The sequence below is a fragment of the Ictidomys tridecemlineatus genome, chromosome 2 (assembly GCF_052094955.1).
Source record: "Ictidomys tridecemlineatus isolate mIctTri1 chromosome 2, mIctTri1.hap1, whole genome shotgun sequence".
In the NCBI taxonomy this organism is placed as follows: domain Eukaryota; kingdom Metazoa; phylum Chordata; class Mammalia; order Rodentia; family Sciuridae; genus Ictidomys; species Ictidomys tridecemlineatus.
In genome coordinates, this window is record NC_135478.1 from 24171880 (window position 1) to 24185905 (window position 14026).

The 14026-nt window shown below is 48.8% G+C and overlaps 1 protein-coding gene across 1 annotated transcript; it reads left to right on the forward strand.

Moving 5' to 3' along the window:
* The first annotated feature begins 586 nt into the window (after positions 1 to 586).
* Slc22a13 (solute carrier family 22 member 13) lies at positions 587 to 11987 on the forward strand. The gene is made up of 11 exons (XM_005317367.3): positions 587 to 1011; positions 6213 to 6316; positions 6567 to 6721; positions 6898 to 7066; positions 7261 to 7381; positions 7472 to 7566; positions 7802 to 8016; positions 8217 to 8325; positions 8843 to 9058; positions 9305 to 9377; positions 11485 to 11987. Exons 1-11 carry the CDS (start codon positions 634 to 636, stop codon positions 11503 to 11505), a joined length of 1656 nt encoding a protein of 551 aa, XP_005317424.3. The 5' UTR covers positions 587 to 633; the 3' UTR covers positions 11506 to 11987.
* Positions 11988 to 14026: the final 2039 nt, after the last annotated feature.

Here is a 14026-nt window from a genome sequence, read left to right on the forward strand (position 1 = left end):
AGGTAAAGTGCATTGCTGCTTCTATTACTAAAAGACATGCATAATTCAAGTAGGGCTTTACAAACCCATTGGATGTCTAATGTAGAAGTCACTCTTTGTCCCAATATAACATGGCACCCACCTCCACTATTTCTGTGATCCCCAGGAGATGGAGTCTGCAGGCTGGTTTTTCTTGCTGTCCTCCTGACTTACCCTACACTGTCTAATGTGGGCTGGTCTCTAGAGCAGCCTCCTGTTTCTTGGAGACACTTGTCTCAGAATTTGGATTCTCTAGCAAATGGAAATGTTTGAGCTGGTGTGAATTGTTTAGGATGTTGCAATTGGAGGTGGGGCGGGTATGGCTACTGTAAGCTGTATTAATGTTTGGCTAAAGCTCAGGGCCCAAGAAACTGCTCTTAATTCCCCTTGTGATGCCTGTTCACAGTAAATAAAATAGCCTCAGATGCTACAAGCTAGACAGGATGATTTTTTTCATTATATTCTGCTTTTCTCAGATCACAACTAGGGAGCTGTGTGACAGGTGGATCTAGGCAAGGCTGGATTAAACATTAATGCAGCTGCCACTGCTGTCCAAAGGAACAAGTGCACCAGAGCTAATCTCCAGAGTTACCTGAGGAGTGGTGAACAGCAGCCATGGCTCAATTTGCCCAGGTTCTAGCTGAAATAGGTGACTTTGGTCGCTTCCAGGTACAGTTGACAATCCTGATGAGTATCCCCAACTTCCTGTCCCCCTTCTATATGTTTAGCCAGGTCTTCATGGTCCTGGATGAGACCCACTACTGTTCAGTGGCCTGGGTCAAGAACCACACGCTCAACCTGAGTGCAGCTGAGCAACTGACACTGAGCGTGCCTCTGGATGCTGAGGGCAGACCTGAGTCCTGCCTCATGTTCCGGCCACCCCCCAATAACGCTAGCCTGGAGGACATCCTCAGCCACCGCTTCAATGAGACACAGCCTTGTGAGACCAGCTGGCACTATCCTGAGGACAAGCCCCAATCACTCTTGAACGAGGTACGGCTGGCCTTGTGCCTATCTGTCCACTTGTCTTGGTCCCTCTGCCTGACCCTGCACTGACTGTTGCTATCTCTGTAACTCTTCCTGTGTGGCTGACCATTTGTATGCCTGTTTTAACTTTTGCAGTCACCTTCTTTTTTCTCTTTGTCCTCTGCCTGTTGGTCCATCTAGTCTCTATTTTCTCTGTATGCTCTGCCTGCCCAGCTCTCTGTTCAGTTTTGCCTGTCCTTTTGTCTCCAGGCTTGTCCTTCTGTCTGTCTGCCCAGTCACCTGCCTTTATGCCTGTGCCCTGTTTTCCTGTTCTCTATGAGGTAGAGAGAGGCAGCATCAGAACAGGAAAACAGGGCACAGGCATAAAGGCAGGTCTATTTCCCCTTGTCTTTCGGCTCACCCTTGCACGTCGGCCTGATTACCTGTCCTGTGCTTTCCTAACTCATAGGTTGTTGCTTTCTCTGTCCACTTGTTTTCCATCCTGCTTGCTTGACTTGGCTTCCTACTTTCCGGCTTCTCTCTGTAGGTCCCTGCCTCTGGGATGCTGGAGAACACTCTCGACTCTTTAAGACTCGTCCTGTGGATAATTAAGCACTTGCTCCTACTAACTTCATTCTCTTAGGAGAGACTTGGGTACATTTACAGAAAGATGCTCTCTCTAGCCACTTTGAAGTAAGAGGGGCCCTCAGAAACATGTAGCTCCTTGCTGTTGTGGCTTCCCGGTTGTTAAGGTTTAGACACAGAGTCCCTCTCCAAGGACCCCTGGTGGTCAGGGAAAATCTGGATCCCTTGTACTGGAGTAAAGGACTAGGTGGCCTCTGAGGCCCAGAATTTGCTTTCTCCTGAAGACAACTTTCTAAATGAAGTGGTAATGTGAGCTGGGTAACAAGATGCTCAAAAATATTGACAGAGAAGAGGGGTTTTTTTGCAGAAAGAGTATCAAAAGAAAGGCCTGGAAGCCAGAAACAGGTGGTTTTCAAGGAGTAGGTAACTTGGTGTGCTTGGAATAGGGGTGGCAAATGTAAACTAGGATTTGTAGGGGATATTTTCAAGGATCTGGCACCTGTTTTGCTGTTGCTGTTTGTTAAAAAGTAACTTCCCCTTTAAAAAACCAGCAAATGACAAACAAATTTTCTTGATTGCTACCTGAGTTTCATCAAGCACTGGATCTACTCAAGGGGGAAAAGAAAAGGCACCTGTCAAGGAATGTTATAGTTTGGATCTCGAATGTCCCTCAAAGCTCATGCTTTGAAGACCTGGCCCCCAATGCAGTTCAGAGGTATAACTTTGGGGAAGTGATTGGGTCATGAGGGTTCTAAACTCATTAATGTTCTAAACTCATCAATGTCCATTGATAGATTCCTAGCTAAATGGACTCCTATGGAATGGTACAAAACTGTAGGAAGTGGGACCTAGTAGAAGGGAGTGGGTCCTTGTGGGCATGCCTTAGGGATCATGAAATAAATGAGTTTGCTCCACCACATGACCCTTATCAGAACATTCTGCCTCACTACAAGCCCATAGCCTTGAGTCCAAATGATTGAAACCATGAGCCATAATAAATCTTTCCTCCTTCAAGTTGATTTCCTCAGGTATTTTGTCATAGCAGATGGAAAATTGACTAACATGAGGAATATATTAATAAATGACAGCACACACCTGAAGCCCTTCTTTAGCTATAAGAGGCTCCAGGGCAACTAATATTACTGTGTCTAACACATTGATTAGGCCTTTCCATGTGAGTGAGAATACCCCATTTGACAGCCCTTTGGTCAAGGACAGCTTTTCTGAAGTCTTCTATTTGCTCTTGGCAAATTTCTCAATAGGAGAGGGGTCATCTCTGATATCAATCTGTGTCTCAACAAGCAAGATGGTAGATGCATTATCTCAGGCACCCCATTTTCTTTTACTTCTAGTGAGGTCAGAGACCCCTGAAAAACAGAAAAGAAACACATTCATTTGTGGATGTTCAACTGCCATAATCTCTCATAATTGGCTTGTCCTACAGTGTCAAAAAGGTCAAGAGTCTGTGGCTCTCCACCAATCCTGTAACTGCATACTTTTCAAAAACAGCAAATACTCAGGTGGAGATTTGTTTATTGTGTTGGAGTCAAGTGTTCCCAATGGCACCACGGCTCCCAGCAACACACTCAGTGGTCTGCCTCACTGAAATTCTTTTGTATCCACTTGATCCGACATGCACAGACCTGAAACTGACTTCAGCTTCTTCAACAACCTGTGGGCAGCACTCAGAGGCCTCAATTCAGCCTCAGTCAGCAACCTAGTCCATGCTGGCTGGGTTGGGCCTTAGACCTCTTACCCTTCCACTTCCAACCCTTCCAAGAACTGTGACTCTCAAGGGAATGTACAACATTGGGACTTTGTGACCTGTGCCACAGGACAATCTAAGCTTGGTTCTAGAGCAGAGCTCCTTTGGAATGAGATCTTATGCTTCTGCTTTTTTTTTTTTTAATCTATGAAAAAGAGCTCTGCCCACTGATGCAGAAGGTCCTCTCTAAGTGGACACTCCAGTGTCCTTGGTATATCCTGGGCTTCGTATTCAAACCAAAATAAAAACCACACTAATCTGAAAAGAAAGAACATGTTTCCTTAAGGCCACATGGCCTTGAAGGTCATAGTACCTGTCTATTTCTTACCTTATCAGTGTAATATTTCCTGGCTCTGTCCATATAGAACTCTGAAGGGGAGGGAAACAGACTGTCAACGAATAGCAGAAACAGTAGCACTTTTCCTGGGATTGCGGACAACGTTGGAATGGCAAAGAATGAGAATCAGAAAAAACAGTCATTTTTAGGGTCTGGAGGTATAAAAATGTCTGGCATCTTTGAGGAATAACTCAAAAAAAAAAAAAAGAAGTTTGGAAATTCTTGTAGGGTTACAGGTACAGTGCTGAAGAATATGGGATTTCTGCTAGAGATCCAAGAGGGCCTTGAAGGTTTTAGAATAAGGAAGATATGCTCTAGAAATGAGGGTGGAATTCTGCAAGCTACTCTGGCTGTCCCTGAACAGAACCAAACACTATTGGTGTTAGGGCTGGGGAGGTGGATAAATGGCATCCCAAGTGCAGTCCTCTTCATCTCTGTGCCATTTGCAACATGATGACACTGTGTGAGTTTGGGTGTACTTTGGCACCTCTCCAAGACACAGTCTCTGCTGCTGCTGAATAATGGACTAAGCGTGAGAATTTAATGATATAAGGGCTATAAACTATAGGGAGGTAGTAGAATTGTGACTAGTGACTAGAGGTGCCAGACTTGGAAGACCCCCATAGCTTGGCATTCATGCCTGCTGAATACTATAGCCCTGAGAGCCTGGTAAACACAGGGCTAGTGCAGCCATCCTACAGAGCTTTACTGAGCGCGGCCTGTGTAACAGCCACCAAGCCAAGTATGTCACATGTGTTAGTTCCCTTAATCCTGTCAGATGATACATACCATATAGCAGGTTTTATCACCAACTTTGTACGCATTGAAAACCAAGACACAGATGGATAGACTAACAGGCTCAAGGTTACACAAAGTCACTCAGTTCTGACCCTAGAGCTTGGCAGTTGCAAGCCTTTATTTATTTTAAATGGTATGTTGCTACAAAGGCAATCCATAGTTACTAGGCAAAAACAAACAGGATGGACCAACAGTTAAGAGCCCTTCAGTGTCCCATGTCATTCTCAGGGGTAATCAGTTAATCATTTGACATCTACTGAAAGTCCTTAAAAATTAACAGTTGTCCTTGAGAACAGACGTGTGAGCACAGTGGTAACTCCTGGATTGGTTAATTTCTTGCTAAAGGTTATTTAACTGATGGTGATTGACTGGTCATCCATGTGCTGGCCTTGGTTCCTTTGCTCGTTTTCAGCAAACATTCCCTTAGACTCCACTCAGTTTCATTCCCTGCCTAGAGCAATAGAAATGTGTCAGTTCCACCTGCTGCCATTCAGCTGTGGGATGCAGGATTAGCTGCTAACCTCCCTCGGAAGAAAATAACAATAAGTCAGTGGCTGTTGTGGCAATGATCTGAAGTAATACATGTAAAGCGTTTAGCACCCTGTGCATGGCACAAAACAGGCACTCAAGGGATCCTCACAGGTGGGAAGCTGGAGGAGGGTTCACATGGCACGTTCCCCTACAAACATTCATGTGTAAGCTAAGTTGTGTGCAAAGAATGCAGAACGCCCATGAGGGGGTCATGTGTACTGTACGTGCACATGTAGCAGACATGTGTGCAGAGCTGTGTGGATCCACATATTTTCTCCACTTCATTTCCTAGACTGTGGATTAGGCTGTCTCTAAATCTCCAGATGGGTAGGCAGCTTTTGCTCAGATGTATCTCCCACCCCGCCCTCCCACTATGTGTGTATGTTCCTCTGTCCCAATCAGGTGTGTGTGAACGCTCCTTATTGCCTGATTGCCTGTGTTTGGTGAGTGTTTCAGGGGATTTTGCAGCCAGATGAGAAAATTTGGAGAGGCCCAAGTGGGTCACAGGGTTGCCTGAGCTGAGGGGAAGAGACCCTACTTGTCAGGATGCAACCATCAGTGGTAGGTCATAGGCTCTCAAATTTTATATCCTTAATGTGTCAGGGATTATACATGGTACCTTTAGGCTAAAAGAAATATGGTTCTATGTATTGTTAAGTCCAAAGAATAACACGTGTTTATGTCCTAACAATTTACTAGTGGTTTGAAAGAATAGTACACCTGAATTCAAAGAAAAAACATTTTATTTCATTCTTAAAGAAAGGCAACAACTTATTAATAGGATGTATGTGGCTCCTGAGCACACATAGCTTCCCAGCCCTTGGATACTGCCAGGTCCATTTTTGGTTCCCTGCTGATTTGTACATGGTTTACTTTTTTTTTTTTTTTTTCTACAGCTGTTACCCAAAACAGGACTTCACAGACATACGATGTCACTGACAGAAAAGAAGGGTGATCTCATGTTGAAGTACAAACTTATCCTGGGCTGGTAGTTTTGTGTGATGTCAGACAGATGTCAAATATCACTCTATTTATTTCCCTTTGAATATACTCTGCTGTGCCCAGTGAGTTCACTGTGGTACCCTGGGGTACCTTGGAACACAGTTTGGAAACTATAGGCATGATCCCTAAGAGAGCGGTCAAGGGCTTAGGTGGTGAGGAACTTGCCCTCAGCACTTCCCCCAGACTCACATCTGCCCGTGTTTGCCTCAGTTCAACCTGGTGTGCCATCGGAAGCACCTGAAGGAGACCTCGCAGTCGGTGTTCATGTCGGGACTCCTTGCTGGGGCCCTCATCTTTGGGCCCCTCTGTGACTGGTATGAACCTTGACCCGCTCTCCCCTGACCTAGCATGTGTTTAGGCTCCTTAGGGCCCAAGCTTCCCCGAGTGCCCCTCATGCCGGCCTCCAGGAAGAGGCCTGGTTCCCACCACCCTCCATGGGGCTCCCAGAGAAGGGCCACGTCTCCTCCCTCAAACAGCCCAGGTGAGGCCTGTGGGGTTTTCCCTGCTTCCTCCGCAGCAGGGCCCCCTCCCCTTACCACACACAGCTCTGCTTCTTTACCTCAGGATTGGCCGCAAAGCCTCTCTCCTGGTGCAGCTGCTCCTGACTGCCTTCGTGGGCCTGGCCACGGCCTTTGTGCCCAGCTTTGAGTTCTACATGGTCCTGCGCTTTGCTGTGGCTACCGCTGTCTCTGGATTTATGATAAGCACTGTTACCCTGCGTGAGTATCTGGCCCACGCCCGTGGGAGCCTTGTCAGGCACCCCGTACCTGAGGCAGTCCCAGGGGAGCTTCTCGTGCAGGGACTGAGACCCCCATGCTGACCTGGCAACATCTAGAGAGTGGCGGGAAGTGAAGGGGCAGGGTGTGGCCCGGTCTCAGCTTTTCTGTCCCCACAGTTTCAGAGTGGGTGAGCCCCTCGTGGAGAACTCGGGCCGTGATCCTGGCCCAGTTCACCTTCGCCTTGGGACAGATGGTGCTGGCGGGACTTGCTTATGGTATCCGCAACTGGAGGCTCCTTCAGATTGCTGGCGCTGTCCCTTTTTTGCTGTTCTTCTCGTACATCTGGTGAGGAGCCACTCGCCAGGAGCAAACCACCCCTGGGCCAGCTTGGTGGGGTGGAATGCAGTGGTCACACTCACCTCCTGGGGCGGTCGGAGGCTGGCCTGGGAGAGGAAGTCTCCAAGTACGGAAGTGTGGAAAGGCTAGGAAGGCTCCACGGGACTTCAGACCCCAAGGTCACAGCTGCTCCTGGCCAACAGGATTTTGCCAGAATCTGCTCGGTGGCTCCTCACCCAGGGGAGGATAGAGGAAGCCAAACAACTAGTTCAGAAGGCAGCCTCAGTCAACAAGCGGAAAATCTCCCCAGAGCTCCTGAACCAGGTACTTCCAGCAGGCCAGGGCTTGTCCCTGCCCCTGACGCTGACCCCCACAGAGCCTCTGCATGACCCCTCACCCTGCATCTTCTTTCAGTTGGCCCCAGAGAACTCAGCCTCCTCAGGGAATGCCTTGGATCTTTTCAGACACCCCCACCTCCGGAAGGTGACCCTGGTTCTCATCTGTGTCTGGTGAGTTGCCCAGGGCTCATGCCCCTTCCTGAGGACAGTGCCAATACGCTGCCCCTTCCGTGGCCACTTTTCCCATGTGTCCACCAAGCGGTGAGATGGTAGCTCTCAGGCTGTGTGCTTCTCTCCCTAGCTGTGCCAGTGTCTCCTTTTGTGACACTGACCAAGGCAGACTGTTCCTCTGGGTGTGATGGCGTTGCACACTCAGCAATGACGGGAACCCTGGGGTGCCTTACAGGTTTGTGGACAGTCTCGGGTACTATGGCGTCAGCCTCCAAGTGGGAGACTTTGGCCTGGACATCTACCTGACACAGCTAATATTTGGAGCCTCTGAGGTGCCTGCCCGCCTTCTCAGCATCTTCATGATGGAGAAGTTGGGCCGCAAGTGGAGCCAGATGGGGACTCTGATTCTGGGTGGCCTCATGTGTATCATCATCATCTTTATCCCAGAAGGTATGACTGGATGTTTCCCTCCCTCCCTGAACCCTGCTGCAGGGGCTGGACCAATGGCCATCACTCTCCTGTCGGGAGTAAAGGTTTCCCCAGGGTTTGGGTACAGAAGAGGTGAGGAGTTTGGGGTGGACAAGGTGGCGGACAGGGCCCAAGTGATGGGCGGCCTACTTTCCGTGTGGTTGACCAGCATCTTCCAGCAGATATGCCCTTGGTGGTCACCGTGCTGGCCGTGGTGGGGAAGTTCGCTACTTCTGCTGGCTTTACCATCTCCTACTTGTACACTATTGAGCTCTTTCCCACCGTCGTCCGGTAAGAGCTGCTGATATGACTCTTGCTTTTCTGCTTCTAGGGCCCTGATTTTGGCCAGTCCTCTGCTACCCTCACCACCAGCCCACAAATAGTTAATGAGGCTGGTTCTGGGGCCCTGACAACCAGGGCTGTAGTGCAAGTCCCCAACTATCTCCAGGCTGGCAGAGGATAGATATGGATGTAGGCCATGGCCTGGCCTTGTCAGGATAGGAATGTGGGAGAAGTTTCAGAACGAATGACCCAGGAGAAGAAACACTCAGATGAGGGAAGGGGTGGTTGGGAGCCATAGCCTTTGACCTTAGATGGGACAGGTCAGACAGGGAGCAGGCAGACAGGGAGGCCTGGAGGTGGGAGGTACATGCAGGGGCAGGAGCACTAAATAAGCCAGAGGAGACTGGAGACCCTGCTGGCCTTTGGCTGGGGGTGGGGGTGGGGTGTCACAATTAGGGGTCTGGGGGTAGAGCTGTGGCCTCAGGTTGAGGCCAATTCTGCTCAAATTTTACTGGCCTTCCTGCAGGCAAACAGGCATGGGGCTGGTGAGCATCTTTTCAAGAGTAGGCGGCATCCTCACGCCACTTGTGCTCCTGCTGGGCGAGTACCGCAAGGAGCTCCCTATGCTCATCTATGGCAGCTTCCCCATCGGGGCAGGTATACTCTGTTTTCTGCTGCCAGAGACACGTGGCCAGGCCCTGAAGGACACCATCCAGGACCTGGATCAGGGGCCCAGCACACGGTGAGCAGCTTGCTAGCTCTGAAGCCCAGGACCTGGGCCCCACATCAGAGGCCCCTCCACCAGAAACCCAGACCTCCTCTTCACCATTAGTCCATCATTGCTTAGCGGCCAATATGGATCCCTGTGGAACCCGACATCTTACTGACCTTGGGTCAGATTTCCCGTATTTTCAGGAGGGAGATGGTGAGGGGTGGTGCCATGGGACCAATTTCTGGACAACCAACGACAGCCTTCTTTTCCCTGCAGATCTCGGACGGCCGTGTCCCCAGAGAAAGAAATGGAGTCTTCGGGAAGAAGTTCTACTCCAGGGGTGACCACTGTGAGCAGCACATATTTCTGATTGTGGTCTCTAAGAATCAGACCACCAGCAGCAGGGAGCTGCCTACCCATCCCTTTGTGTCCCCAAGAGAACACAGATCAGCCTTGTTTATAGAGGCAGCACACAGGACATGGCCCCAGCCCCTGCCACTGCTGAGTCCAATCCTGGAAGCATCTGGGATGGGACTTCCCTCCTTCCTTCACTTCTCATTCCCAGAGCCCCACTCCAATGCCCCGAGTTAGGGTCTTGGGTGTGTTACGGGCTTCATTTGTTCTCTGATAGTTTGTGGGGCTATGGCATTCTGGTCCCTCAGTCTGGAGCACCCCCTGCCCCCCAAATTCAGTCAAATCCAAAGCAGAGAACTAGATAGGGCCTTTCTGAGTAGTGGGATCAAGTGGAGAGGAAATAAATTTCGAAGTTGTGGACTCTACGCGGCAGGTAGACAAAGGGCTGTCGATGAGGAGAAGGTTGTAGTTTCTTCCAGTGGCTGGACCAGGCCCCTCTGGCTAAGGTGCTAGGACCTTCAATCCTGCTAAGAGAAGACTGTCCTACATTCTCTTTGAAGTTGCCGCATCCCCTGCCCCACACTTAGCTCTTGCCTAACCTACGTGAGGCTCAGGGATGAGCTCTGCAGAGGGAGACTACATGGCTCTGCCCCTACCCACTGTGCTCTGCTGCTTCTGGCTCTTCGAGGGCCCAGGCAGGGAAGGGAGAAGGGCAGAGGTCTTTATACTTGGCCACCAGTCACTGTTTCCAGGCTTCTACTGATCTTCCAGTGCATTTTGACAGGCTTCTTACCTCTGGCTCTTCCGTGGGGCCATATTCATGAGCCTTTCAGAGATCTTCTCTGGGTCACTGTGTTGTTCCTTAATATGAGCAACCTCCTCACAACTGACCTCTTTAGACCCTTCTTCAGTTCCCACCATAGCAGTGTCCCATATAGTATTACTGCTGGCATCCCCAGACTTTAGAAGACCACCTTGTTGGGTGGTGGACTCCCAGCAAGCTACTTCAAGCCAGGTTACCTTCCACAGCATCTTTTTGGCCCACAGAACACCATGTATCATTGCTCCACCAAGTGGTGGAAAAAGAGCTTGCTCATTCATTTTCCCCAATCCTTACTCCAGCTCACCTCCTGCCAAGCAGAAGATTTTAATTTTCTTTCTCACAGGAACCCCTTAGAAGGGTTTTCTATTAGTCTCTTTTCCATTACTATAGTGAGATACCCGAGGCTGGGTGATTTTATAAAGAAAAGAACTATATTGAGCTCACAATGGAGGTTCAAGGGCATGGGTGTGGTAAGGGCCTCATGGCAGATGGCATTGCAGTGGCAGGAGTGTGGGGGAGAGTAAGAGATCACATCACAAGCTGGAAAGAGCAGAGGGGCCACTAAGCCCCATCTTTGGAAGGTGTTGTCATATCTCACATTGCCACACTTTGGCCCAAGATCCCAAAACATGAACCCTTGGTGGGGACGGCACTGAAACCATTTCCAAACCATGGCAGGTTCTTCCAGAAACTTCCTCCCTTGCACTCAACTTTTCTTATATAATGTACAGAGGTGGTCAGTGATGGACCAGTTCTTTGTGCATCCAGCATGGAAGTGTCCAGAGCCTCTCTTTCAAATACATGGATATTTCATACTGTTTTGAAGTGATGGGTAAAAGTTCTATTCAACTTCCTACAGCATACAGACTCATCAAATACCAAGCTAAACTCTCCTTGTAGGGACACACACAGTCTTCCTTGATATAATGTGCCACCCAGGTTGAAATTTCCAATATGTGATGGCAAAACAAAACAAAACACACCCTGAATAGATTTAGGGAAAGGACCATTTCAGAGTTGCAGGGAGTTTCCTCCCTAAGATTCTGGACACAGGCTCCTCAAAGGAGGCAAAGTGCTTGTCATTCCTGGAAGAGCCTTAAAGGGGACCCTTTGTGGACACCAGTGTAAATGCAGAGATTCACCTAATACTTTGGGGAGTCTTTCGGGATTTTTATTTTTAGGGATTATGGGTGCTTGGAGACAAAAGATCTTTCTCTATGTATTTATAAGTATCCCCAGGCTTATTCTGGTTAGTGGGTAAATGTTTGTCTTTTTGCAGTTGCTGTTGGGAGGTCACTAGCTGGTACCTGTTGGACGCCTGATCTCGTCTTAGCCCTGAGGAGCACAGCAGAAAGGGGATCTCACTGTGCCAGGCAGTGGCCAGCATGTGCCAAACGGTGGCTGTCCTCCAGAGGGTGTTATTGAATACAGAATAACCCATGTTTATGGCACATGCTAGCAATGAACCTACCAGTATTATGGTTGGTTTTGTAGGGGTTGGTGCAGGACTCGGATCTCAAGCCTAACTGGCAGGAGTACCTCCCATTCTGGGTCTCAGCCTTCTTATTTTAGAATGTTAGCATGTATGAGGCCCTGGGTCCAATCCCTAGCACCCCATCACCCCACAAAAAAAGAAAAAGAATGGACAATTTCATAGGTCCCTTTGCACTAATCCTCCAAGATTATAATATTGGGAGCCCTGACTGGGCATGGAGAGCAAAGGAGTCTAGCAATCTGCCCTTGTCAGGGGGACCTCTGAAATTAAAACCACCATTCTTCTCATCTTGTGTTCTCTGCTTCCATTTTCAAAGCCTAAGCTGTCCCCATACTTCCCCAGCCAAACTGCACCTCTGCCTTGACACTGTCCCCTATAAACTATCTTCCACCTCACCCAGTTCTATCCACAGGTACAACTTGTGTATGTTAGTCAGCTTTGTGTGACAAAATACTTGAGGGAAAAGAAATTACAGGAGGCAAAATTTATTTTGGTTCATGGTTTTAGAGGTTTTAGTTCTTAATTGTGGGCGTGTGGTAAGGCAGAGGAAGCATGTGGCAGAATAAAGATACATAACTGACAGCAGCCAGGAAGCAGAGAGAGAGAAGAAACAGCTGGAGACAAGCTATCATCCCCAAAGGCACATCCCAAAGCACTGGCTCTCCTCAACTAGATCACACCACCGATAATCCCTTCATCTCCCGACAATGCCATCAAGTCACAAATCCAACAATGGATAGACGCGTTGATGAGGTTAAAGCCTTCATGATCCAATCACTTCCCCAAATTCCCACCTCTGAACATTGCTGCACTGGGGACCAGGACTTTGACATGAGTCTTTCACAAAAGTCTTCATATTCAGACCATGACACTGTGTCTCTGGAACTGCCACTCAAAAGCCAGCAGATGTCCCCACATCTTCAGCCCTTCCTGGAAGGTTTTGCATCCCCAGCCTCTTCCTCTGACTCTGAGCTTGCTCACAGCTGGGGAGCTGTGGGAAAGGGCTCTTTACTCTCCACTGCTTCTCCACCATTATGTCCCCGCCTTCTTGTAAATCCCCTTGCTCCCACCTCTTGACCTCCAGATCACACCGTCTGATTCATCTAAAACTCTCCTGCCTGGTTCAGTCACCCCTTCTCCTCCAGCGCTGCCATCCTCGTAGGAAAACCCCTCTCCACCTCCAATTCTTAAAGACATTTCTGGCATATAAATGAATAGATGAAGGGCCCTCTAACTCAGACTTCTTGCCTTCTGACCACTGCATTCCATCTTGGTCTCTTTGTCTCATTATTCCCAACTGACCTAGCCATCGAGGGCTGCCACAGCAAAATATCATAGACATTTCCTTAAAACCGGAAATTTATTTTCTCAAAGTTCTAGATGCTAGAAGTCTAAAATCAGGGTGCAGCATGATTAGGTTCTGATGGGGGCTTGCAGATGGCCACCTTCTCTCTATGCCCTCACACAGACTTTCCTGGGTGCATGTGCAAGGAAAGAAATTTTTCTCTCTTTTTTTATGAGGCCACTAATTTCATCTGGAGGGTCCCGCTCTTATCTATGACCTTATCTAACCTTAATTAACTCCCCATGGTCCCATCTCCAAATACCAGAACCCTGGGGGTTAGGGCTTTGATATGTGAATTTGGAAGCAGGGGAAGATACAAGCATTCTTCCTATAACACTGTTTTTGGTTTCATTGGGGCCCTCTGGTCTGCTGACCCTTTGCTTTCTCCCTACCTCTCTCTGTCCTCTCTACTCAGATGAGAGAATGGAGCCAACCTTTTAATTTCTATCGAGATAGAGCATTTTCCTCTCTGGCCCTACACTTTAATTCTTTTACCCTGTGGTTGTGTCCCACTAGCAAAACCCACAGCAGCATATGAGCTCAATTATCTGCCTGCTCTTTCTCTGCACCCCCATCCACTGGTCATTGCTAGAGAGTCACATGCTGGGCAAGTCTATTTTCCATGGATTCATGGTTGCCAGCCTCAACCAGATCTGTAAGGGCCCAGGACCCCTAACTAGCTTGCTTTCCATCTCCAGTGGCCATTTCTAACCTCCACTGGGTGTGCTTCCCATCCTCCACTTCCTCACTGAAAGCACCTTCTCCTCCTTTTAGAAATAGGGAGCCACCATGTGGCCATTCCCTAGACTGCCCACCACCTAATCTTTCACCTGCCCCTCACTGTTCCCTGCTGCTGCATGAAAGAACCATCGTGCACAGAGATGGCAGTGACACCACTGAGGACAAGGCCCTTTCCTCTGCTCCCCCCTCCAACCCTCCCACCAAGACCTGGGAGCTGCTGAAGGCAGGGCCTTTTCCTTA

Bases quoted from the DNA above. Each gene is read 5' to 3' on its own strand.
- Slc22a13 (XM_005317367.3), top strand. From the start codon at position 634: ATGGCTCAATTTGCCCAGGTTCTAGCTGAAATAGGTGACTTTGGTCGC. The intron at 1,012-6,212 runs GTACGGCTGGCC...TGTTTGCCTCAG, and splicing joins CCCAATCACTCTTGAACGAG to TTCAACCTGGTGTGCCATCG. The intron at 6,317-6,566 runs GTATGAACCTTG...TCTTTACCTCAG, and splicing joins TTTGGGCCCCTCTGTGACTG to GATTGGCCGCAAAGCCTCTC.